The following is a 25,355-nucleotide window of genomic DNA, read 5'->3' on the forward strand; positions in this document are numbered from 1 at the left end:
TTAATTACTTTCAATAACAAAAGTTTTATTAACAATGTAAAATGACCTATGTCAGCTTTGACTACTGTACCTTCACCGTGCCCTAAACATTGATCACTATCAATAAAAAGCAAGACCCATGCTGCCTGCCCTCTGTCTGCACTGATTGCCTCAGACAGAGGGAGACCCTCCCTGCTCATACCAACCGACACATTCTTTGCTAACCAACTCCAACTTTGAAAATAATTCAGAGAGCATTGCGTAAAGAGTATGTGTATATACAAGTCTAATGTCTCAATTTATAGATAGATATTGTGTGCAAAGAAGTTTTCTTTTTGAGTATTGTATCATATATTCCATTCCGAAGCTGGAAAGTTAAAGTTGGGTACAGGTTCTTGGTTTATGGAAGACTAAATTAAGTACATTAAGAAGAAAAAACAGCAAGAAACAGAAAACAGAGACTGTAATACACAACAAACTTACTCTGCACAAACCTGTCATCTCAGCTTAGACAGACGAAGGTATAGCTTTGTCTTTGCAAGTGCCATCCTCAAATATTTGGATGGTATCTGTTTATAAGTTATCACATTATTTCTGACAAAACTGACACTTATATTCCCTTTTTTAAACATGAATCCTCACTTCATTCACTCGGGTTTGTGGAAGTGATTGAACATTGACATTATTTCAAATGGCCTCTCATTCTCTTTTACATTGGACAAGCAGATATCTGACTTCATTTACCAAAACAAGGGAAAATCTGTTGCAAAATATCTTAAAATATATGTTCATGACATTTGTTTTCATTACATTTGCAGTTACAATTCTTCTTTGTATTACAAAATAAAATTATAAAATGGGCAGCCTTTAAAAAAAAGAGAAAGAGACAATTTATTTGAAAATGGCAGTAATAGATTGGTGGGAGACACAAGTGGTGAAGGACAGTGGGTAATGGTGTCTTTGTTGCCGCCTCCTACCCACGAAGGCGGGGCCCTTAGCTGGTTACCAGGCAACAGAGCCCAAAGAACCGCCTCTTCCTCTGTCGGACCAGTGGGTAGGGAGTCAGGTTCAGCAAACTGCTGTCATCTGAGCACAAGAACACACACCACGGCCAAGTCATGAATTTTCTCTAGTTTTAGCTCTGAAGCTGAGTTTTTTTCAGCCCACCATCACTCTTTACTTCTTATCAATCTTTTGTGGCTGTAGAAGATTTCTCAGTGATCCATGGGGTTGAGGTGAACATGAGGAAGTGTTTGTAAGAGGGTGAAGTATTGGCCTTTTATCTTACCTTGGTTCTTCAACGGTAAAGGCATTGTCTCCCTGAGTTTACTGAGAAGGTTCTTCATCTCCCTCATATCTCTGCAACGAGACAAATAATTCCTTTTTTGTAGTTTACCTACAGCGTATATCACATGGTGCAATGTGACACACATAAACACAAACATACAAAAGGACAAACAACACTGTAACATCACAAGCAAAAACAATTTTCAATATTTGAGAGTAGTTTTTAGGTTACACACAATTGTGAAAACAAGGGAAAACACACCTTTTATGTATTTATATGTGCATTTTAAATGAAGAATTATCTATGATGAAAATTATGTAACTGAATTATGTTGACAACATTACATTTTTTGTCCACTTACTTTTCTATGTTTTCAATGTCAGTGGCCACAAGCCAGCAGAGCTGAGGACAGTCAGTTGGGGAGGAGGATGTGTCCTCCAGGATGGGGATGTCTGAGCTCTCCTCGATCTTAGTGTCAACTCTGGGAGGGCCACAAGAATCCTTACCTTGAATGCACATAGAGTAGATCATCAAAACACAAGGAAAAGGAATGGAGACAAAAAACAAAACAAGAACTGTACCTAAATTACCCATCAGATCACTTAATCGTTATAAACTTCATTAAACATGTACAAGGTACAGGTAGCTATACACTGATCTGGGTTGACATTATGACCTCCTGCCTAATGTTGTGTTGGTCACCCTTTTGCTGCCAAATACGCAACAAACTGTGATGCACTGTGTATTCTGATACTTTTCTATTAAAACCAGCATGAACTTTTTCAGCAGTTTGAGCAACAGTAGCTTGTCTGTTGGATTGGACCACACAGGCCAGCCTTCTCTCCCCATGCTTATCAGTGAGCCTTGGTCGCCCATGACCCTGTCACTGGTTCACCACTGTTCCTTCCTTTGACCACTTTTGATAGATACTGACCACTGCAGACCAGGAACACCCCACAAGAGATGGAGCTTTTGCGATTCTCTGACCCAGGCAGTCGTCTAGCAGCCGTTACAATCTGGCCCTTGTCAAACTCGCTCAAATTCTTACGCTTGCCTATTTTTCCTGCTTCCAACGCATCAACTTTGAGGACAAAAAATGTTCAATTGCTGCCTAATATATCCCACCCACTAACAGGTGCCATGATGAAGTGTCATTCACTGTTATTCACTTCACCTGTCAGTGGTCATATTACTTGATCGGTGTATATTTGCTCACATTGATTAGGCTGCTGATGGTATTACATGAATGATGCTAACAGCCATTCATTTAAAGTGCTGCAATTGTCTATTGGTTGTCTATTTAAAATTAATTAAACACAATAACTGAGCAAAGCACACTACTGTGAATAAATGAGCACACTACACACACACTGTTACATGCACTTTCTGTAGGGAAACTAAAGCTATAGATCCACTGAGGCTTCTTCATGTAACAACCTTTCCTGTGGAGCTGTAGGGAGCCCAGCAAGCAGACAGATTTGAGCATCTCAGTGATGTACATCTCCAGACAGCACTGCAACTGGATGAAGAGCCTACAGATCTCAGGGTGGATCTCCCCATCCTCTGGCCTGAAATGACACAAATAGCAGGAGCACAGTAAGGTTACAATGAGCAACTTCATGGATACAAATTGAAGTGATAAAATCTGGGAGAGATTTACTTTTCAAACTAACTGTGTGGATAAATAGTGCAGTAGGCTAATGGTGTAGGCCTACACTGTACAGGACAGACTACTGGTGCGCTTTTGTGTTTTGGTGTCTAGTCTGGACGTGCGTGCAGTGCATGTTAGTGCGTGTAAAACAAACGCAGGGACCGCCCACACGTGTGATGAAGCAGTGCAGTGTGTAGCACTGAGGCGAAAGCAAACACTCAGTTTCATCCATTTATGCATTAAAAAAGGAAAGGTAAGACGACAGTGTAGGGACCCTGACAACTACCAGCTCATACCGCGGACAGCAGGCGAACTGGCAAGTTTAGCAGCTGTAGTTTAGTTTAGTTTAACATCTCTCCAAGTCTGAGCGTGGAGCCGATGCTAGTCTGGATTTACCTCCACGATGAACCAGGTTGAGACGTCCAGTTTGACTCGGAACTGGCCACCTCCTTTCATCTATCTGTGTTCTTCTCTGGAGAAAGGTCTGGTGAGCGGGACTAATGTGCATCCTAAGTAACTCCATGGTTATATTTTGCTGTGTGACTGTGTGACTGTTGCTTTGGCTACTGGCTAGCAGGTTTACTGCTAACATTACCGTGTGAGGCACTGCAATGTAAGTGGGCTAATAGTTGTGGCAGCTTTGTTTTTGTTGGCATTTGTGTCCACGGGATAATTGCAACTTCACTCACCATTCTTTACGGTCCGGTCTAGTTTAAAGGATCACAAATATTATAAATAGAGACCAGAGAGACGGATGTAGCATCCGTGACATCTCCCATAGACTTTCTAAAAAGCGGGGAGAAAAAAGCTCAAAGTGGGTAGTTCCGCCGTCGCCATCTTGCTCGCACCTGACTCCACCCATAATTTACATTAAAGGAGGGAGCATGGGTGTATTACAGTATATTATCAGATCCATGGTGTGGAGTTGCAGGTAGGCTTGTGGCAGGCATAACCTCGCTGAACTGTCACTCAAAGCGGCACATGCAAAATGTCAAACTTTTCATTAAAGTTTGAGTGTGAGGCTAGTATCAACCATGCTTCTGGTGCCAGACTCAAGCGGGCACTTAAAGATGTGCAGTGTTTGAGAGCTTCCTGGTGGGCAGTCATTCTAACAAGCTGCTACTGTTAGTGTGTTGTTAGTCTGCTAAATGAGTTTTCCAATTTTCCACTTATGAGCTACCACTGACTGATTATGTAATGCTTTTTTCATGTCTGGGGAGGTTATTGGTTAAGTCACCAATGCAGTAGGCCTATGTGTTGGAGACATAGGCTAAAAAACCCTATTTTAACCCTTTTAATTTAATTTACAGGCTCACATCTTCTGTGTCACAAATATCATAATTCACAAAGATGCTTTTACTTTAAAATAGCCTACCTTAACAAATAAGTATAGCCCTTAGTAGGCTACTGACAGTTTTCTTTGAATGAACCTGAATAATGACTAATAGTAATTGTAGTAAAAGGGGATGCAAACTTATACAGTTACTGACTGGATTAGAGTTAAGCTGTAGTTGGCATGAGTAAATAAGAATGAACTGGGTCATTCTACGAAACGGGTGCCATTTGTGTCCGCAATGTTTGATGAGATGCACAAAGCAAAAAAAAATTGTCTAATTGTGTTTTCAAAGCTTACAGCTATTAAATCAAGTGTTATCATTAACATGATATATCAGAAAATACTATTCTTTAAACATAAACATACTATTTATAATCATTTTTCATTTGTACATGGTCATTTTCATGTGTCCGTATTGTCCAACATGACATTTGCATGTAAAATTTCACCCAAAAATATTGAATTTTTTCTCAAAACTTTATTATCTTCAGGATTATATGTGTATCCCTGTTTACATCACATATATTTATTCAAAATAATAACATTATTTTTTGTTAAAATGTTATGATTTGTGTGCGTCCCTCAGTTTGACCTACCACCCCGTCACACTGACTTGTTTTGGACCTTACCATACTGTACTTTTGTTTTAAATTACATCACAAAAAGGAAGTGACATCATTTGGGTCTTTGGAGCAGCCAGGACTAAAAACCAGCAAATTCTGCTATTCTTTTATATTGTTTATTTGTTGTTTTTTCATGTTAGATGGGGTTGGTCAAGCATGACCCTACCACCCCGTCACGCAAATTAGACAGGGAAAACCGTTTTTTATTCTGTTTTTTTCAATATTATTAGAAAGAAAATGATATTTCAAATTGAATGCATGTATTTTTGTTCTTGGAACTTGACCATATGGAGAACTGCAATCATTTTGGCATGAAATTTACCACCCTGTCACATACCACCCCGTCACGTTTTAGTGTGACGCGGGTGGTATGTGACGGGGTGGTAATGGGTGGTAGGCATAGTACTGGCATAGTACTGTATATCCAATTAATGAATGTGCAAGTATCCAGATTTTCAAGTCATTGAAGCAAGGTGCAGTTTTCAATGTGTTCAAGTATTTTAAGTGTTTAAAAGTGTTTCCAAGTGATATCTAGAATCAACAAAAGTTTCTCATGTAACATGAAGGCTAAAATACCACAGATCATATAGGTTTTTACCACCCCGTCACAGTACACCACCCCGTCACATCACTTACCACCCCGTCACATAGTCATTTTGTCAAAAAAAATATGGGAAGGGAGTGAAATTCTCCATAAATTAATGTTTATTAATGTTCTTATTTTGTGGACAAATGAAATTAATGTAACTTTTTTTTTTTAAATCAAGTGAAGTAGTACTTTTTGTACAAACAATGTGATCGATGACATGTTAAATTCAGAATTCAATATCAAACATCTAAAAATGAAAAAATCTGATTAAATAACATACTTTACATAGATGGATTCCTGATTAAGGACATTTAACTGTTTAGAAAACATATTTCTTTTATAATTTATTTCATGCATTTTTACTCAAATGGTGTACACATTGTCCGTGACGGGGTGGTAAATGAATATCTCCCACGTCTTGAAAAAAATGATAATATTAATAAGGATTTTATGCCTGAGGTGGGAAAATATCTTTTTTGGGAGGATTAACATATATTTCATGTTATGGCTTAAAAAAAAAAAAAAAATCTCGCCATGAAATCTTTGAAAATTTGAAGGTTGAAATGGCACCGGTTTCGTAGAATGACCCAACTGCCTCTTGAAACTTGGTTTTGATGCTTTAAGAAGAGCTGAGGTAGACCTACATCGCTTCATTACTCTTGATTATATTATAGTAAAACCAGCGTGTGCATGATTTGTTTTTAGTTTATTTAAATGCCTCAGAATGTATTATAAAATGCACTTAAATATAAAATCTCCATCTGAGGATTTTTTTTTATTTAGAGCTGATTGCTATAGCTTTTGTGAGATACTGCAGCTTCACACATAAATCTGGTGTTCAAGGGGGAAACTACAGCAGGTGATATGCAGTGGGTGTGATATCACATGGGAAAGTGACAGTTATGAAAGGTGTGAAACTTGCACCTGGTGCAAATATTTCTCACACAAATCATGCAATTGCATTCTCCCCTCTCCTCAACGGCAAGCTTCGCCTTCCCATCCTTGTTATGTCACAGTGCTACCTTCTACAGTGCTGTTGCTAAAGCACAGCTGTCATCAATGCTATCCTGCTTATCAGCTTTCCTCTAGCACGTTGGAGAGGCCCCGCATCACTCGAACCATTCAGACACACTGGCTTTATTTAATTAAAGGGGAATGATCTGTGCTGTCTAATTCAAGCACTGTGTCTCTAGCAGTGGAGACAGACATAGAAATGTTCTGGAGAGTTTTTAGAGAAGGAGGTTTAGACTGGGTGCTGGTGATGACTCTGACAGTGATGTTGATATCAGTGGGAACTTAGAGTTCTTACTAAAGCTGCACACCCTCTCTATTACTCTAGCAGCAGCAGCAACAGCAGAAAACCAAGCACAAGGCCATGATGGATGGTACTCATTGTCTTGAAGGGACAGGTACAACTATGTCTAGTTGTGTAATTACAAGCCATATATTGGAGAGAAAGAATTGGGCAGACCGTAAGGGTGCTGCACAGTAAACTGCAGTTTCTTCAGACTTAAATACGATTTTTTTCCCAGCCCTGTTATAAAACACAACTGAGATGCCCTTTTCAATGGATGTGGTATGATTCATGCCTCTTCATGACAGGAAACATGCAGAAGACATATTTACTGGCTATCCACATTACTGTGTCACGCAATGCACTTTAAAGGCTGTATATTACATGCAAAGATTTTGTCATGCATGTAACAGACAGTGAAGGATATGCATTCTTAAATCACAGTACGATATAGCAAGTGGATTAATTATTGAGCTGGGAAATAGGTTACAGAGTATGGAAAAATACATTTTAAATTCATCTTTATAAAATCGACTAGTGAGGAAACATTTAAATGATTTCACAGGTTTTCAGCAAATAGTTTAAATATGCCATTTATAATAAGGAATATGGGCTATAGATCGTGTAAACCTGCGGCTGTTATTGTTCCAACAGTGCCTGGGCTTTGGCATGCAACACCGCAGACATCCTCCAAATCTCTTTCACCACTGGCTTCAGTCTGTCCAATTGTTATTTAAGTAAGTTTCAGGGTGCCAAGTCGTCTGGCATCTTACCCTCGCTGACGACCTTCAAATCCCAATCCTCACTTAGCCCTTCTTTCAAACTGGCACCCATGATGTGGTCAAAGAGAGCACAGTTGGAAGTGACAAGTTAACCGGCATTGCCGCTTTCCCCACATCTTTAACCCTAGAACACTAACGTTACAAAAAGTAACACCATCACTAACGCCGGGTATTTTTTACCCGATATAATATACCCATAAAAAAATATTTCTCACCAAAGTATATTAAAATACAACAATACATGGCAAATTGAAGTACACTTCCTTAATTTTCCACTGTACAATGTTTCACAAAATGAAAAAAAGGTATCATGGTGACCCTATAAAAAAATGTCCAAAATTTGTGATTTTTTTTTGTTTTTTTAACAAAAACTTCCTTTAAAAAAACTAATGGAGCTGGGACTTTGTCCTTCAGACCACCCATTTGTGGGACATTTGAGCCTTATTTGGTGGAGTAAAAAGAAAAAAGAAGAATTTTCAGCATCACCAGAAATGGTCGCCAGGTTTAGATACATAAACACTAACGTCGGGTGAAATCCACCCGAACATGTGCCTGCTGAAAAAACTAGGGATGGGAGCAGGGTAACATGCCTACCTTCAATAACGTCAGTGAGCAGTATGAAGCTACCCAGGGACCCACGAAACTCAGACAACAGCAACATAATGAAAATTATGAAACAATAATTTCATGGGTGAAAATCACCCGACGTTAGTGTTCTAGGGTTAACCACAATAGTCAACACAATAGTCTTAAACTTAAACTGCTTGCAATTTCAGTCTAAATTTCAGCATTAAAACTTTGTCTGATTTTTGCAAAACTTCAAATAATCGCTTTGCATCAACTGCTTCATTTTGAATATTTTCCTGATAGAAAGAAAACAAAAACAAGAATCCAGATTCTCCTCAGCATTCTGCACACTAGAAAACAATAACATCTGCAGTGCTGAACTATCCAAGTACTGAAACATTCAAATATCAACAACAGAGCTACAGCCCACAAAATACACAAATAGACACCCACATGCAGACTCTCACAATACATTAAAAACGACAATCCAAAAGTCATTGGCTCCACATTATTGATACTGTTATCTCAGATAGGCTATTTGTATGCATTCCACCTCCACTCCACTTTATACATTAACACTTTAGGGCCAGCTAATGGGAAGTGGTCAGTTAGGCCACAGTGTGTTGTTGTGCAATTGCTTCCTGGTAAAGTCTGCCCACCCCCACCACTCCACAGCTTCACACTAATGGATCAGACACTTGGATGATTTCTTTGAAGTGGAGAGGAACAGGCTTAAGTTTACATATGCCTAAAAAAAAACGAGGATGCTTATGCAAATCAGAGATGTACTTTGGTAAAATTAGCTCCTTTACAACTTCAGGTGCAGCAGTGTTGCAGAGCGGCCCCAGCTGGTGCGTTTGACACTTTCAGCACCATGGACAGCGTCCGCGCCAACTCACCCCGATATCAAGGAGAGACTGTGGTGTGCCGCTCTCGCCATTTCGCAGCCTTTAGTTCGGGTCTTCAGCATTTCGGCCCGTAAAGAGGGGCAGTCCACTGTGATTTCGCCGATAGAGATGACCAGCTCACGGTACAAAGCCACAAGTGTATTGAATTCTTGGACGATCTGTGTAACAATGAGACGATGAAATCACACAAAAGAAGTTATTTCCCCCAATAACAAGTGCAAGTATAACAAACAACTTTAGCTTAAGTGTGTTTTCCTTTTTTGTAGTACATTGCAGTGAAATGGCCTTTTCATTGACTTGTCAGTCAAGAAGCAAATGCTGAGCAGCACTATATGCTGCCCTGCTATTATTGTTTTTCTTTCTTTTTTTCCCTCACAAGGGACACATAGTAATCTTGCGCAATTGCATTGAGGTGAAAGTATATTTCAAAAATTGCAACCTTGCACAAATCACAAAAGCCTATTGATCTCTAGGAGAAACATGTGATTGAGTAAAAAAAAAAAAATAATAATAACGTGAAGCATTGCTGTTAGTCCGCAAAGTCAGAGTGCATGGTGAATGAATTGATTTGTTATTGGCTCGGAGGTGGTGGGGAGTGTGGAGGGAAGGGGAGGGGGACGGGGGTCCCATTATGCTAACTTTGGTTGTTTGCCTCAGATCTGGAGATCTGGGCTAAAAATATTTCACTCATTTTGTGCAACTTCTGCATATGTAGCATCCTGCAATACCGCAACCATCAGCGAGTCTCTACGAGGCTTCACTCATGTATGAAAGGGTGAAGCACATATGACCATTCCTGCCAAGCATCTGTCAAAATACTGGACATCTGTGCCATGATCAGGAACAGCTCCCCCGTAAATCTTGTAATTCACGCAATTTTGAAATCGTGCCCAAATCACCAGCAGCTTTCCACACTCCAAATGCAAATCACAGAGTCAATCAGAAGACCGAAATGATCTGTTTGGCTTTACTGCCGACAAAGCAATGCAAATGCATATAGCTATTTTTAGGTCCCCAGACCGAGTTACAGTCTCTCTTTTTTTTTTTTTGCAGCTATTAACAACTGTCGCCTGTGCATCCTGCATCCACGGGATAGCCAAGCGTCCTAGAACAAAGAAAGGTTGGGATAATAACACAGCACTCCTTATCAGAGGCACCATGCAGGCATTGACGTGTCGCAAACCTACCATTCTGCAGTCGGCCACAGCGCGCTGGGCTTTGCGGGTGCTTTCGGTGCTCTCCCTCCTTTGTGGATCTCGGTAAGGAGGCTTGCCGATCTGGAAGATGTTCCCGGCGGATCTGGGGCGGTTTTTGCGCCCATTCGATGCAGAACTCATGCATACACATCCACTAATAAAACAGCCCTAATACAGAACGGTTTGGTCTTATTCCCTCCCCCCAAACTCCACCACTTTCTCTTCTTATGCCTCACAAGCCTGCACCTTACACTGTTCACCTTATTCTCTGCTCCGTTTACGCTCAATTCACCTCCGCCAAATGCAACTACCGGCTGGGTTGAGTATTGTTATAGCTCTGTCCACCTCTCCTCTCTACAGCGGGAGAGGGAGCGAATATTTTCCCAGACGAGCCTCAGAGCGCAAGAGAAGTACCGGATGAGCGCCTGCGACTCCTCTCCGCATTGCCTTGACTGCGACGGGGCGCAAGTCACCTTCACTCCAGCAGCACACGGTGCACAGTGAAGACTTCACACCCAACCCGGAGTCCAGCTAGCTGAGGTGTCTTCTCTGACGCACCGATGTCGGAAGGAGACGATGGCATTCACGGATATTTTCCAAATGCAACCATTTTTTATGATTGCGCGTTTCCATTAAGCACAAATAAGACGGGCGATAACGATCTGTTCTTATAGCAGCACAACCTCCTTACACAGACAGAAATAAAGCTGCCGACGTCCCCGCTGACAGCCGACACTTAAAGTGTCTGTGCCGCGGATGAGCGGTCAGGAAAAGAAAAAGAAAAAGAAAAGAAACAAAAAAAAAACTTAACTCCCAGTGTCGCGATCTCAGTTCCAGTTTTCTATTTCTTCGAGTGTTTCCAGTTGGTTGGGCGGGCCTGTCTCTAACCTTGGAGAGGCAGAAGAAGACGAGCAGTTGGTACAGGCCTGACGTGGCTCTGTGGCTGGAAACACTGCGCATCCAAAGGACGGAATACTAATAGGGCCCATCAAGTCAGACCCCCGCCCTGAGCTGTGCAAGAGCACCTAAACGTCTGGAATTAAGTCTACTGACCACTTTGTCTCCACCCAGGAAAGAAGTGCAATTAAACTGACTTAAGCATCCAACACTGCTGTTCAGACTGACCCAGTTGGAAGCATCTACTGTGGTATATTTATAAAACTTATATGCAAGAGAGGTATCTGCCCTTCATTGCTTCTCTCAAGCACAGGGGGGGAAACGTGGTAGATATTCTTGAATACATTAAGAGTCCATTTCGATGTGTGATGAGTGCTCTTTTTAAAGCAGCATTACTATTTCATTGTGAAGGAAAAGCAAGGCTTTAAATATCCATCTATGTAGCTGTGTGTTGTAGTATACAGTACTCAGTATTACATATTAACACTCACAGACACACATGGAGAGTGGTACAGGAAAGTGGGAAAATTCCAGTGTAATTTTGCATCTCTGACTTTGTTGTTCTCTTAGGAGAGATGGTATTGTGACCAGTTTCACTGGTTTCTTAAGGCAGTTGACTTCGATGGTCTTTACTCAAATATGTTAATACAATTTTCATATAAAAAACAAAACAAAAACAACAACATTCCAACAACAAATAACTTGGCCAAGAGTTGAACATAACTGCCTTAAATCCAATCCAAACTCTTCTGCTTGGGGCTTGGACATTGTTGAAAATCCACCCAAAGCCAAAGGATCCAGTCTTGTCCAGTCAATCCAAATGATATCTAGCTCTGTGCATGATATCTCCCTTGTGGTTTCCCAACCACAAGGGAGATATTGTATGTCAGTTTTCATAGGCAGAGGTCATTCCACCATGGATAACATGTTGGCTTATAGCTCACACACACAACTCCATTGAATATCATATAAACACAAGAAAGAAACGTTAATCATTCACAGTATAAACAGTACATGTTTATTTTATTTTATTTTATTTCATTAATTTACAAATAAACCCACCTACAATTATGGGTAATTTACACCTGGTTCATCATGTCAATAAAAATGAAAACAGTGTAAATTATTGGCATGTTATATTATTATCAAGTGTATAAAAATGATTTTAGTTAATGAGAAGTTTACTGTCATTATTGGTTAATGGCCTATAGACTGGGAACAACATGCATTATTTGGCTGTTGTATGTGATTTCAGTATCCAAAATAAATCACGTTTGATTTAAAATTTGGTTTTAAAGCCACATCTACATATCTCTGTGTGTTTCTAGGTAAACTGTTACATTTATTTTTCATAAAACACAGTGACTTAGTTCAAACCAAACATTTAGGAGGTGATTTAGTAAAAGAAAAAAAAGAAAAAAAGATGCAGTTTAACTCAAGTGTCAAATAAAAAGGTTTTAGTTGCAAGGAGAAGGTGTATGGTGGTATATTGGAATACAGAGGTTCATGAAACCATAGACAAATGGTGCAAACTCATATCAAAGAGCAAATTGTTTAATTAATTAGGTTTTATGACATGAAAATCCACCCAAAATGTGGTCACTTGTTTTCATTGTATTAATCAGTTGAAATGTTGTGTTCTTGATTTGCAGTCCGAACATAGAAATCTTCAAAATCTCTATGATATTACAAGAAAATACATTTTGAAAATGCTGTTTGGATGTTTAAAATAATTTTAGAACTCAGTATTATTACTATTTGATATGATCCAGTATGTTTAACCATCAGTTTCCATGTCAAAATCAGGTCATAATTGGACCCAATTGGATTTTGACATTCAAATAGTTTTTCTAAAGAATTTCATCTTCAGTAATTTGACTTGGAGTATTTTAGATGCTTGTGATCAAAATGTTGAGCACTAATGGATTGTTATTGGATTATGTTGAAAATTAAAGCACTACAACGTAGAAGCCATTGTATTAACCCCCCCTCCATACAGGAGCAGGACATGTTGTGCAACCCACATTACATCTGCATCATGTAGAGAACAGAGAACACTGGATTCCCAAACATCCCCCTACACCATTTCCCCATTTCAATCATTTATTAATGAGATACAACAAGCTGGCACACTGTTGTTTTCCCACCACTACACCATCCCACCTGCTTGAAATTCACTCATTGTTTTCTCATTAAACTATATAGCTCCCCTGGATGTCCTTCTCTGGCTTTTGGCTTTGTCTAAAATTTCTCACTTTAGCCTCTTCCTTGAGTGTCTCCAAACTCTCCTCTTTCTGTGTTATTGTCAAAATGAAGGGAAGAAGAGGTAGCAAAGGAAGCAGAATATGAAGAAGCCAATAACCCAGTTGACTGAGTAGATGTAGATAATGACCATGTCCATGTCAAAGCGCCAGCCTCGAGAGTCATCCTCAAAGTCCATAGCGTCCAGACGGTAGCCTCCTCCATGGGGGAACTGGCGTCTAGCAATGGGACTGGATTGCCTTTGGAAGCCTGGTTAGAGTGAAACAAATGAGTCAGAATCATTAAAAATGATGCTCCAATCAAAATTCACTAAAGTTAACTCTAAAATATTGTGTTACCTTCTTGCATCTTACTGAAAGCTAACTTAGATTCCAATGTAGGCAAAATGTTCATGGCAAGAAAAATGGAAAATAAATAGCTGTGAAACAACATGCTAATTATAATGTAGGAAGACAGCAGCTACAGAAGCTAAAGTTTTAAGAATACATTAAATGTGACACATTTGGCTTTATTTAAGTTTGGTTGCAGTCAAACATATAGTGTAATACTGCTAAGCATCAGAACTCCTAACCTCAGTACTTTGGCAAAATGTCAAACTAAAATATTTCAATCAGCTCTTGCAACAATATCAACTTTAGCTGTCCATTTGAATGCTTGGTAACCTCCAAATAACCAGGGGTCTGCCAAAGTATGTCTACACGCTGTTCCTCCATGGTATACTGTCTCAATTACAGATGCAATGCTTTACAATGAGCTGTTTCTTATGATATAAGATTTTGGAGCTTCCATTTATTTAATTGTAGCACAATATCAGAAGTTGTATAGGTAAATCACAAATTTGGGGGGTATGGTAGACCAGTGCCTAATCTCATTTACTGGTCTCAAACAAAAAGAGTTTGTTTGATGTTAGAGGGAACCAAAAACTTGCCTCCAAAGATACGGAAGAGTTTCCTGCAACTCGGGAGAGGCCACTTTGCACAGCTTGCTTTCTGAAAATTCTGTTTCCGGGAAAGGTATTCCTTTGGGAAGAAAGTTCTTGCTGTTTGGTTCAGCTCTGTAATAAAAAAGAACAAAGAGACATACAATATGTAATGTTATCAAATGTGAACATCTTATTCACACCTCCACCTCTTGCCTCGCCAGGACAATGTTTGATTTATTCAACATATTTAAAAAAAGAAAAAAGAAAAAAGAAGCTCTCTCATTTTCTCCTTGTTCTCCTTCAATGTGACCTTGGCTTTGGTAATCAACACAAGAATCCAATCTACAATCCTTGCTACCTAATCACTAATAAGAGTCCTTAGTGTGTCTGCAGTCCTTATGACAACGGCCACTCTCTTCCTTTTTGTGGCCACAGCAGTGTCCTTGCCGCTCACTTTCTCCTACATGCGTCTAGAAGTAGGCCAACGCGAATCGGAGAACTTCATTACTTATTCATGGATTTGTCGAAATCAGACTACGTCTTATGTAATCAGTGCGCTGTGATTATGAGGTTACATAAAATATGAATGTCAGTATAGGTGCAAAAACTCGCATTATAACAGTATACTGTGTGACATTGTTGTATAGAGGCATTACATACAGTATTAAGGTTTCATTTGCATCTGTTCTTTTAAAACGTGCATTTTCCCTGGGATAGTTTTTATTTCTATCACAAAAGCCGTAAATAAAAGTGTTCAGATTGTGTTTGATTTTTGTCTTCACTGTCTGGGTGACTCATCTGGTCAGAGCTGAACTAAAGGTCTACTCTGCTCCCTATGGGACATCTGCAGCTGGGCCCCCTGAACACTGTGCAGCTTCGATGTCATCTGTTTATCAACCAACAAACATAAGAATACACATATAGCTGCAAACATTCATCTATAGTATATTAACTCACCGTTACCAGTTCATGCCTGGGGATGCCATTTTAAAATATTTTACTGGCAGATCTCATTCAGAGCAGAGCTGTAAGTGGAGGTGTGACAAGTATTTCAGATCATGTGTTTAGCACAGCAAGTGCTTTTTCCCCATTAGCTCACCCTTCTGGAAGAAGACATGTGTGATGATTGTTCTGCAAAGGGGGCAGGGGGTGTTGGTGGGGCTGTTCTTAGCCAGTGTCCTCAGACAGGGTTCACAAAAGATGTGGTTGCACGGATGGCACATGTAAGGGCTGAAGTACACGTCCAAACACACAGCACAGATGTAACCTTCTCTGTCCCCAGCGCTTACATCCTCCTCATCCTCACTGCTGCTGCTGGATGGGTTCCCTGTTGAACTCTTACATGTGGAGGAAGAGAGTTTTAAACAACAAGGTATTAATGTGAATGACAAAGGGTATTAGATAGTATCGGTACTCTTGCATGTTTGGATTTTTTGTGTATTTAGAGGGGCTTTTATGCCTTCATTACAATTCAGTGAAAGAGTGAGAGGGAAGCTGGGGGGAGAGATTGTGAGCAAATGGCATGCAGTAAATGGCCACCAGACGGACTCTGACCCAGGCCACTGTGGTCAGGACTAAGCCTTAATGGTATGCACGCTACTGTATGAGGTGAGCCACCCAGGCGCCTCATCCTTGCATGTTTATATGCAAACAAATATCTTCTTGCATGACTGCAGACTTCCTGCAGTCATGAATGTGCATAATAAACGCTTATCTTTTAATGTTGTGGATGAGATTAAGATTAATATCTTACACCAATTTGTATGATTGAAAAGTTGTTACTTGAACTTCTTCTATTCCAAAACCCATCTGCACATAACTGAGCTTTTTTAGCCAGATAGATATAAGATCTGATTTGACCATATGCACTTTTAAGACTATATTGTCACTACAGGAGACTGTAAAGATAAGTCTTCTTTTGGAATTCTCTTGAGGTTGAATCTTTAATTCACTTGATTTAATGAGTGTAAATGGCTTTGACATCCACCTGTCTTGTGTAATAATGTGTGAGGACACAAGGGTGTCAGGTGTGAGTTCAGCAGAGTCAGACATCTACCTATATTCTCTACAGTCCCGCTATACAGCATGAACATAGAGAGAGCAATCTGACCCAGAGGTTGGCCTTTATTCAAACACCTTTCACACAGACACCAGAGCAGTGGTGTACAGTATATCAGGATATTGTTGTTATTGGGTAATCTTTAATAGGTTTTCCGTAAGGATGAGCATGAGTCATGCAAACCCAATTCTGTAAAATAAGAAAACCTCCTATTTACCCTGCAGATGGCCAGTCATTTTAATCTAGTTAAAGTCCTTTTATTTTATATGGAACAATACAGTACATCTGCCACCCCCAATGCTTGAATCTCTCCTCTCCTCAGCAGTCAATTCCCAAGTACCTCTGCACCTAAATCCAAATCCCAACTATAACTCATATGAGAGGATGTATCAAAACTCGCTTGGAGAACCGTATCTGGGGCCCCTGAAGTCCCCCGTATAACCCTCAGACCCGTGCCAGAAGACCCCAGGGAAATGGTGTCTGAAGCTCCAGTCGTGAGAAAGCCTGGGGCTGAATCCAGAGTAATTACCACTTTGTCACCCAGGGGGAGCTCCAGGGACTTCCTTGTCACACCAGCACTGCCTCCCAAGGTGTGTCATTAACACAGAGGATAGAACACAGAGCGCACAGCGCCCAAGTGATCATGAGCACTGAGGCTCTCCCCTGGCAACATGCTCACTAACATGGTAGCTTTGTTGTGGCTGCAGTGGTAAATGTGTCCATAAAGAAATAGATAAACCTCCTCCATACCACAGAGAAGTACATGTCAGTAGACATTGAGCCAACTTTCAAATCACTTAAAACTTAACAAATAAAACCACATTTTAGCTTCTGTAGAGTAGATATTAGATCAGGTGAATAAAGTATCTGAAAAATCTGACATTAATTTCCTCTCCCTTACACAGGATGAAGCAACTTCCTGTGGGAAACTGGATGACAACAATAACAGCCACAGATCTTTGGTCTACTGTATATGCATGATGCACCGCAGGATATTATTCTCAGAAGTAGAGTTACATTACAAGCAGAGAGCTTACCACTCCCTTTTCCACAAACCAAGATGGCAAAACAGATGTACTGTAGTAATGTTGGGGATAATTTAGGAGGGAAGATAAATAAACACAAGACTGTGCTTGTTCAAACAAACTGTGAAATACATATCCAAAATCTAAACCACAGCTTTTTGACAAGAGGCTTGAAGGCTGAGAAAATATGAGAAGTGAGAATTAGACAAACTATTGTTGACCTGCCAGTAGCAGTCCCAAGTGCTGCAGTGTCGCTGTGGGTTACTAGCTGAAATGTTGTGATTGGGTTGATCTGCTCCCAGCTGGGAATGTTACAGTTGCAATAGCGAAGTTGGATAGAAGTTAGTTAGCTAGTTATACAAACATTATCAAACAGTGCTAAAAATAAACGTGAAAACATTAAAGAGTGAAAAAAAACCATATTCAATTGGCCTTAGTAATGATAAATGAGCAAAGAAGCTCATTCAATTTCCATTGAATAAATCAAAGCTTAGTTAATTGGAAAACTACTTTTTGTCCTGGAGTTAGCTAAGGAGATCAATACTGCTGTATTTGTGTTAAATATGGAGCTTGGGCTGGGTCACCATTAGTGTATCTTAGCATAAAGACTAACAGCAAGGAAAGTAGCTTGTCTGGATATCTCCAAAGTTAACCTTTAATGACTACCAGCAGTGCTAAAGCTGACGAATTAATATTCTGGTAGCCAAGAAGTTGTAGCAGATAACTCCTAAAACCACAACTTAGATTACATGCTTTCCATTTCTGTCTCCATACCTACTTACAAAAACAAACCAGATATGATTTGCTCATTAGTGAGCTTTAGATGTAATGACAGGCAAAGCTAGCAAATAAAAACCATCATCTACCACACATGTAGGTGATGCTGAGCTCATCTTGGGTGGATGATGCAGTTGCATAGTTAGAGAGATTAAAATAAGAAACTTGAGTTTCCTACATTTCGCTCTTGAACCTTAACTTATAATAATTATAATTATGTGGCAATTTAGGAAAGATTGAAAAACAATTCATGAGTTTTCCTCATGGTGGCATCTGTCCTCTCACACAGTAATAATCTACCACATAATAGACACAATTATATCTGCTAGAGCCAGATGGTATGCGTATTGTGTATCTACATCGTGGTTGAACATTAACATGCCAACTCCAACAAGCGAGAGAGGGGAATATCTGAACTAAAAACAATATAATCAGCAGGGAGATGCAGAATTAGAAAATGGATATTCTCAGTTTCAAAGCAACAGTCCTATTCAGCTTTCTCTAATACAGCAGTTAGAATAATTTGAATCCACCAACGTGACTGCAGATCTGCAGCAGCCAATCAAAACAGAATCTGCTCTTTTGTCTGCTTGGTTTTGAAGGGCTCTCTGCCCAAGCCTCATCATGCAACTAATTCAGATGTAACCCCACTTTAAACCACACAGACAATGGCTATTGAGATGAGCGGGGTGCTGATAGGGCTGTCGAGAGTCAGAGTCTAGATGAAATGAACATGCACACAAATACACATTTTAGCCACACACTGACATATTAAATGTCATAAATATAAAATGCAGTGGAAAAAAAATAGTGCAATGCAGCTATATTTAAATCTGATTTTTGTTTTTGTATCAATTCAACAAACACACCCATGCGCACACACAAACACAAACTTTCTTTTCTGCATGTCTTTCATCTTAAAACATAAACAGATCTGCACTAGGTCAGTTAGGTAATGATTGAAGTGCTTGACTATAAATCTCAGGGCATCACTTTATAAACTTATTCTACTTCTTCCCTAAAAGTTATGATAATATCAAAGTAAATGCCCACTGTGGGGTTTTTACTTATTCATTGCAACAGTTAATGCATAGTAAAGATTAAATTTAAGTCAAGAAACAAGTGGGGAACAAGAAAGAAAATGAAATTATTCAGTAATTTAATCACAACTTGTGACTTGTGTATCCACTGTCATACTGAAGGCTCTGTTCATTGTGTCATTCACCTGTCTGCTCTCCTGCAGTTGACTTTGTCTCCACCGCTCCCTCCTCCTTTGCCGCCTTCTCAGACACTTAATCCGGTTCTTCTCTCTTTTACTCATCCTCCTCTCCCCAAGAGGAACACAAGCCGGCACCACTGCTGGGGTCAAGGTCTGACTCATCACCTCCATCACACCACTGCCCTCCTCCTCACCATCTTCCACGTCCTCCTCTTCCTCTCCTAACTCTGAGCTGGGGAGAGATGGGATGTGCGTCTGAGCATGATGGCTTTGCGAGGAACACCCAGTTGCTGCTCCGGTTCTCACTTCTGCCCAAAATGGATCCTGGTCTCTGGATGAACTAAATGCATAGCGGTGCAAGTCTCCTGCAGCTGTCCTGGATGAAAGTCTCTGAGGCGACAGAGATGTGGATCGGGATTGTATCGGAGGCCGAGGGGACTGGGCAGTGAAACTGGTGTTGTTGGTGTGGGAGCAGCCGATACTGTGTGGTTTAGGATATGAGTGTCCTCTCTTGAAGTTGTTTGATCCTTCCCCAACTTCCAAAGCGCTGTTTAACTGGATGTCAGAATTACTGCTGGACAAACTTTCCGTACTTCCCCTTCCTTGACTGTCATGGGCTCCATCTCCATGTGTCTCAGTCCTTCCAGTCTTTCTTTGCTTTTGTTTTCCTCCTTTCTTGCCTCCAACATGTTCAACATTTTGTCCTTCCTCATCCGCTTCCTCATTTCCCTCTTTCCATCTTCCTCTATTGTCCTCCTTGCAGGTCTTTCTATGGGCTTTCCTTCCTGGGAGGGCAGGTCTCACCAGATGCTCCACACTGCTGGACTTTCCCTCTCCAACAGCATCTGCACTCCTCAGCCGAGGTCTTACTGGCTTGAAGCACGGAGTACAAGTCTCACCGTTGCTGTTGTCTTCACTGGCATCTTCAGTTACGCGACCTTCAACTCTACTTGAGACATTTACACCAGAGGCTCCCGCATGGGAGCTCATGATGCCGCTTTCAAGGCCCTCGGTCACCAGAAGAGAGTATCTGATGCAACTTCAAACAGCTACCCCGGTCTTTCTGCTGTCATCCTTCCTCCAGTCTTGTTTCTGCTCTCCACTTCTTCTGGGTGTATAGAGATAAGTTCTTTTTTTAAGAGTTTGAGGGACTGTTCCAGGACAGAGGAGGTGAGCTGTGCAGCCCTCTGGCCTGGCCGATCCTGCCCCTGTTAGCCCCCTGGGACATTCCACACTGTTGACAAAGACAAAGTCCCTCTGGTGAGCCCCATCACAATAGGTGCCACTGTTCATGGCCTCACTATTGTCCTGTGTGACCTATAGAAAACACATTGCTATGCAACCACTGAACACACAAAAATAAGGTGAAAAAGCCAGAGCCACCTTTTTTCCCCTCATGTTCATTTTCATGGTGTCAGCTTTTTTCTCTCTCTCTCTCCAGTTGATAAGCAGACTGGAGAGTGACTAGTTGTGGTTATTTGTTTGTTTGTTTGTTTGTGTATGTGTGTGGGGGCACACATTCATGTGTGTACCCATGTAGTTGCCATATAAAATATAATTTCTCAGATTCCTCCTTCATTTGATGTCTGTTTTTTGTTTCTACTGGCACCTCTGTGTACTTGCAAAGAACCGTCTAGACCCTGAGAAAGTCTAAATGTTCTCGATAAAAACATGTCAGCATAACCTGTTCAACAGCGCTTTTTTCCAGTGGGTTGCTCTGTTGTTTCTAAATAAAGAATATACAGGCAAGAACAAGAGATTTGTTTTCAAAATTAAAGAATAAGAATAGAAGGGAAAACGTGTGACATTCAAGATTATAAAGGGGTTATAGGGTTTGCTTAATTCTCCGATCAACTGTATAAAAATATTGCCTTACTCTTTTTAGAGAGTTGGACATTCACAAGTCCAAATTCTGATTACTGTGATTACTAATTCTAATCAAAGGAGAATGACATTGTTGGGTACTTTCCAATATTTATAGGCCCTAGGTCTTGGTCTTTGATAAAATGTGAATGTGCATAATCTGTGAGCTGTGGTTTATTGCTAGTCTCTTTGTCCACCACAGCCAGTAAGGGCTTCATGACCCAAAAGATCTCTGCCCAGGAGCCCTAAAAGCCCCAGATCTGTATTCAGTAATTTAATGAATTGCCCTTTTTTCATATATTTGACCCATTAAAATGCAAAATCAACTAAAGCAGACGCTGGAGTATTTCCTTACATTTGTACTGTATCTTCTGGCTCTGTTCTGCAGAGAAGTCCTGTGCTCAAATGGACTATGTTCCTACATATTGTGGTAATTTATCATTGGGGCACAAAAGTTGCTCCCCATGATTCTCATTAAAGGTTCATCCAGTCTTGCAGACAACAAACTTTAATATAGTGCAAACAAACCCTCCATGGTTGTAGCTATTGATTTGTTTACTTATAGGATGGTGCAACCAAGATAGAGATTATTGACCAGCACATCTTCTCCTTCTCCTTCCAAAACATAATTTTATAGCTCAATAGTTCCTTTTTTTCTGTATGCATTGCATCCTTGCCTTTAATTTCATATTGCTCAAAAGACCAGTCCACAATATCTATTTATCATTTTGCAATTCATTTTCCATGTTTTCTTTCCATATTATTATTATATTTTTTTAATTAGAGTATAATTTCTCCTTTTAAACCTCAGTTCATTTATTCTCCACACTCTGCCCTCAGATTACACAACACCCCACCTCCAACTTTGCTTCCAAAGGTGCATTTAAATTTCCTCAGTCATTCTTCTGTGTTTCCCCACTCCCCCCTCTTCGGTACACACATCTCTCTCTCTCAAACGCACATCTCTCCTACCATCCCACCATTTAGTGTCCCTCATGTTGCAGTACCCGCTGTGGACAGCAGATGGCAGCAGCCTTCCTCTCTGCACTGATGTGACGCTGTCCCTGGTCCTGAAACTACCCTTCGCTCTTCTTGCTTCGCACACTGGCTGCCAGCCTACAGCACCTGTCTGTCCATCCCAGTTCAAAATACAGAGTTGCGCACATTGAACGCGAACGCAACGTGTCTGTACTTGTTTCTCAGCTCCTGTTTGAGGTAGTTTTTAAATTCAATTTAAAATGAAGTTGGCTAAAACGAGAAGTTCGCCGAAGTGATGAGAGATTTAGACGCGCCTATTTCCCCGTTTAATATTACCACCTAGTCCGCTGGAAGCTGTGCCTTATTATTTTCCTATCTATTCTTCTTTCTTTTTTTTCTTTTTTTCCTGGGTTCTACATTTTAATCCTGGATAATACCCTTTCTCACCTTGCAGGTGTAAACTAAAAAAGTAATCCGCAAAGTAAAATAGAGGAGACGGTAAAGGCAGAAAGAGCTCTGCACCCTCATCGGCTGTCTGCAGTGAGAAACAGAGCAACAAACAAGAGCAGGGGCACAGAACTCCTGGGCGACCTCCTCGCCGTCTGACGTACCCAAAGCTGCTGGTATAAATGAATTCACGGCGTCACCAAGCTCAGATGATTCGCAGTACCAGTGAGCGCACCCGACTGTCAACACTGAGGGGCTACAACACACACACACACAACACCCCACTCACCCACACTCACACACGCGCGCGCGCACACACGCACACTCACTCACTAACTCACTCACAAACACGCCTGCGTCATGCGTCCTGAGAGCGACGGCACGAACTCGGTAACTCCGATGGACCCCGGTAAAACGCCCAGCAGCAGCAGCAGTTTGAGGGGCTGACTGTGTCCTGCTTGTCTGTCCAGTAGCGTGTCCCCCCCTCACTGCTCTGGAAAAAAGTTGAGCTGAGTGCGAGCGCATTATGGATATTATAACAGCCAGCAGCAACGACAGCAACGCCACCAACGGTTACCCTCAGGGGGTGGACGTGGTTACCGACTGGGACGGGGGTGAGAATGGCACCGGGTCTGGGTCCCCGCCTGATGTGGAGCTGAGTTACCAGATTATCACCTCTCTGCTCCTGGGGTCCCTTATCCTCTGCTCCATATTTGGCAACGCGTGCGTCGTGGCAGCCATCGCCCTAGAGAGATCTCTCCAGAATGTGGCTAACTATCTGATCGGATCCCTGGCTGTGACAGACCTCATGGTGTCGGTGCTGGTTCTTCCCATGGCTGCCCTCTACCAGGTTTTGAACAAGTGGACACTGGGACAAGAGATCTGTGATTTATTCATCTCTCTGGATGTACTGTGTTGCACATCATCCATCCTGCATCTTTGCGCAATTGCCTTGGACAGGTACTGGGCCATAACAGACCCAATTGACTATGTAAATAAACGGACACCAAGGCGAGCTGCGATCCTGATCAGTGTGACCTGGCTAGTAGGTTTCTCCGTCTCTATTCCGCCTATGTTAGGCTGGAGAAGCGCAGAAGACAGGGCGAACCCAGACGCCTGTATAATCAGCCAGGATCCGGGCTACACCATCTACTCCACATTTGGGGCTTTTTACATCCCCCTTATCCTCATGTTGGTCCTATACGGGCGAATATTCAAGGCTGCTCGGTTTCGGATTCGAAAGACGGTCAAGAAAACGGAAAAGACAAAAACAGTGTCTGACAAGTGCTTGGCTGTGTCTCCGGCCATCTTCCACAAGAAAGCCAACGGGGAGGCCGGGGGCAAAGGGTGGAAGCGCAGCGACGAGTCTAAAACAAGCTCTCCGTGCGTAAATGGCGCGGTGAAGCACGGAGAGGAAGGCGAGTCACTGGAGATCATAGAAGTTATCAGCAACTCAAAGACGCACTTGCCTCTGCCCAACACCCCCCAGTCATCGCAGGGCTACGAACATATGAATGAAAAAAACTCGGGGGCGAAGAGAAAGATCGCGCTGGCCAGAGAGCGTAAAACGGTGAAAACTCTGGGTATCATCATGGGAACTTTCATCTTCTGCTGGCTGCCCTTTTTCATCGTCGCACTGGTGCTGCCTTTCTGTGCAGAGAGCTGCTACATGCCCGACTGGCTCGGCGCAGTCATAAACTGGCTGGGCTACTCCAACTCTCTCCTCAACCCTATCATATATGCCTACTTTAACAAAGACTTCCAAAGTGCTTTCAAGAAGATTATAAAATGCAAATTCCACAGACCGTAACCACCCAGAGCGAGAAAAACATTTTGTTTACCTTAATGTAAAGTCAGTAATTGGACTGTATGGAACTGCAAAAAAAATAATAATAATACAGACGTTCATTCAGGGACAGTCTCTTTTCGGTGTGTGTTTAAGGACCGTGTAAAAAGTACATCCGGGGTCACTGACCACTGATGAAATGAGACAAGACAGGAACTGTCGCTCTTAATGTACAAGCTCATGTTTATTCAGTGTTGTAGCTACAGTATATAGCCTACATGCGACAGCAGCCATTGTTGTATTGCCATGCAAGACGTGTCGTGCTGATTCCATGCATTTTACCATGAGACACGCGGGGTTTGCATCCTTACATCATGAGCTTTGTAGCCACTGAAACAATAAAAGCAATCAAACTTTGTCAATAAGAAATATGAGTCCATTTTTATTTAGAAAAGAGAAAGTAATGAGACAAGGGGAGATTAGGCCCTGCTGTGACAAATGACTGTCCTACTTGGGACCTATGTCAACAACACACTAAATGATTAATTCCTCATGATCCACATTGATACATCGTAATGTGGATCATGAGGAATTAATCATTTAGTGTGTTGTTGAGCAAACAGAGCAGGCTTCAATTTATCAATCAATGTGACAGACCCTACCGATGATGATGGGAGGGGGGGGGGGGGGGGGGGGGGTCAGGTTATCAGTGCATGATGTGTTTGAGGTATCAGATTGAACAAACCTCACTGTCTATCCATCAATCTCAAAGTCAAAAGTAAGAAGAGAGCAATTTGTCCTAAAATAGGAGCAGTGAGGCTAGTTTGATCCCCCCTGCTCTCTTTTCTTTTTTTTTTTTTTTTTTTTAAACATGTTTTTATTTGAAGAAATGAACAATGATCAGATA

General features: G+C 41.2%; 3 protein-coding genes across 3 annotated transcripts; 1 reads left to right on the plus strand and 2 right to left on the minus strand.

The window, feature by feature from the left end:
* Positions 1 to 11,018, minus strand: rgs7bpa (regulator of G protein signaling 7 binding protein a). The gene is made up of 6 exons (XM_085786496.1): positions 10,205 to 11,018; positions 9,009 to 9,175; positions 2,705 to 2,835; positions 1,629 to 1,773; positions 1,268 to 1,338; positions 1 to 1,065 (listed from the first exon to the last, which is right to left on the minus strand). The coding sequence occupies exons 1-6, from the start codon at positions 10,352 to 10,354 to the stop codon at positions 974 to 976; spliced, it is 756 nt and encodes a 251-aa protein (XP_085642622.1). The 5' UTR covers positions 10,355 to 11,018; the 3' UTR covers positions 1 to 973.
* A 2,084-nt stretch (positions 11,019 to 13,102) lies between these two features.
* rnf180a (ring finger protein 180a) lies at positions 13,103 to 20,364 on the minus strand. The gene is made up of 4 exons (XM_085788157.1): positions 19,381 to 20,364; positions 15,394 to 15,631; positions 14,301 to 14,426; positions 13,103 to 13,621 (listed from the first exon to the last, which is right to left on the minus strand). The coding sequence occupies exons 1-4, from the start codon at positions 20,362 to 20,364 to the stop codon at positions 13,416 to 13,418; spliced, it is 1,554 nt and encodes a 517-aa protein (XP_085644283.1). The 3' UTR covers positions 13,103 to 13,415.
* Positions 20,365 to 22,984: 2,620 nt separating this feature from the next.
* htr1aa (5-hydroxytryptamine (serotonin) receptor 1A a) lies at positions 22,985 to 24,617 on the plus strand. The gene has a single exon (XM_085786497.1). It carries the CDS (start codon positions 23,189 to 23,191, stop codon positions 24,470 to 24,472), a length of 1,284 nt encoding a protein of 427 aa, XP_085642623.1. The 5' UTR covers positions 22,985 to 23,188; the 3' UTR covers positions 24,473 to 24,617.
* The last annotated feature ends 738 nt before the right edge of the window (positions 24,618 to 25,355 follow it).

The sequence above is a fragment of the Trachurus japonicus genome, chromosome 9 (genome assembly GCF_045865225.1).
Source record: "Trachurus japonicus isolate A0001 chromosome 9, Traja_1.0".
NCBI classification, from domain to species: domain Eukaryota; kingdom Metazoa; phylum Chordata; class Actinopteri; order Carangiformes; family Carangidae; genus Trachurus; species Trachurus japonicus.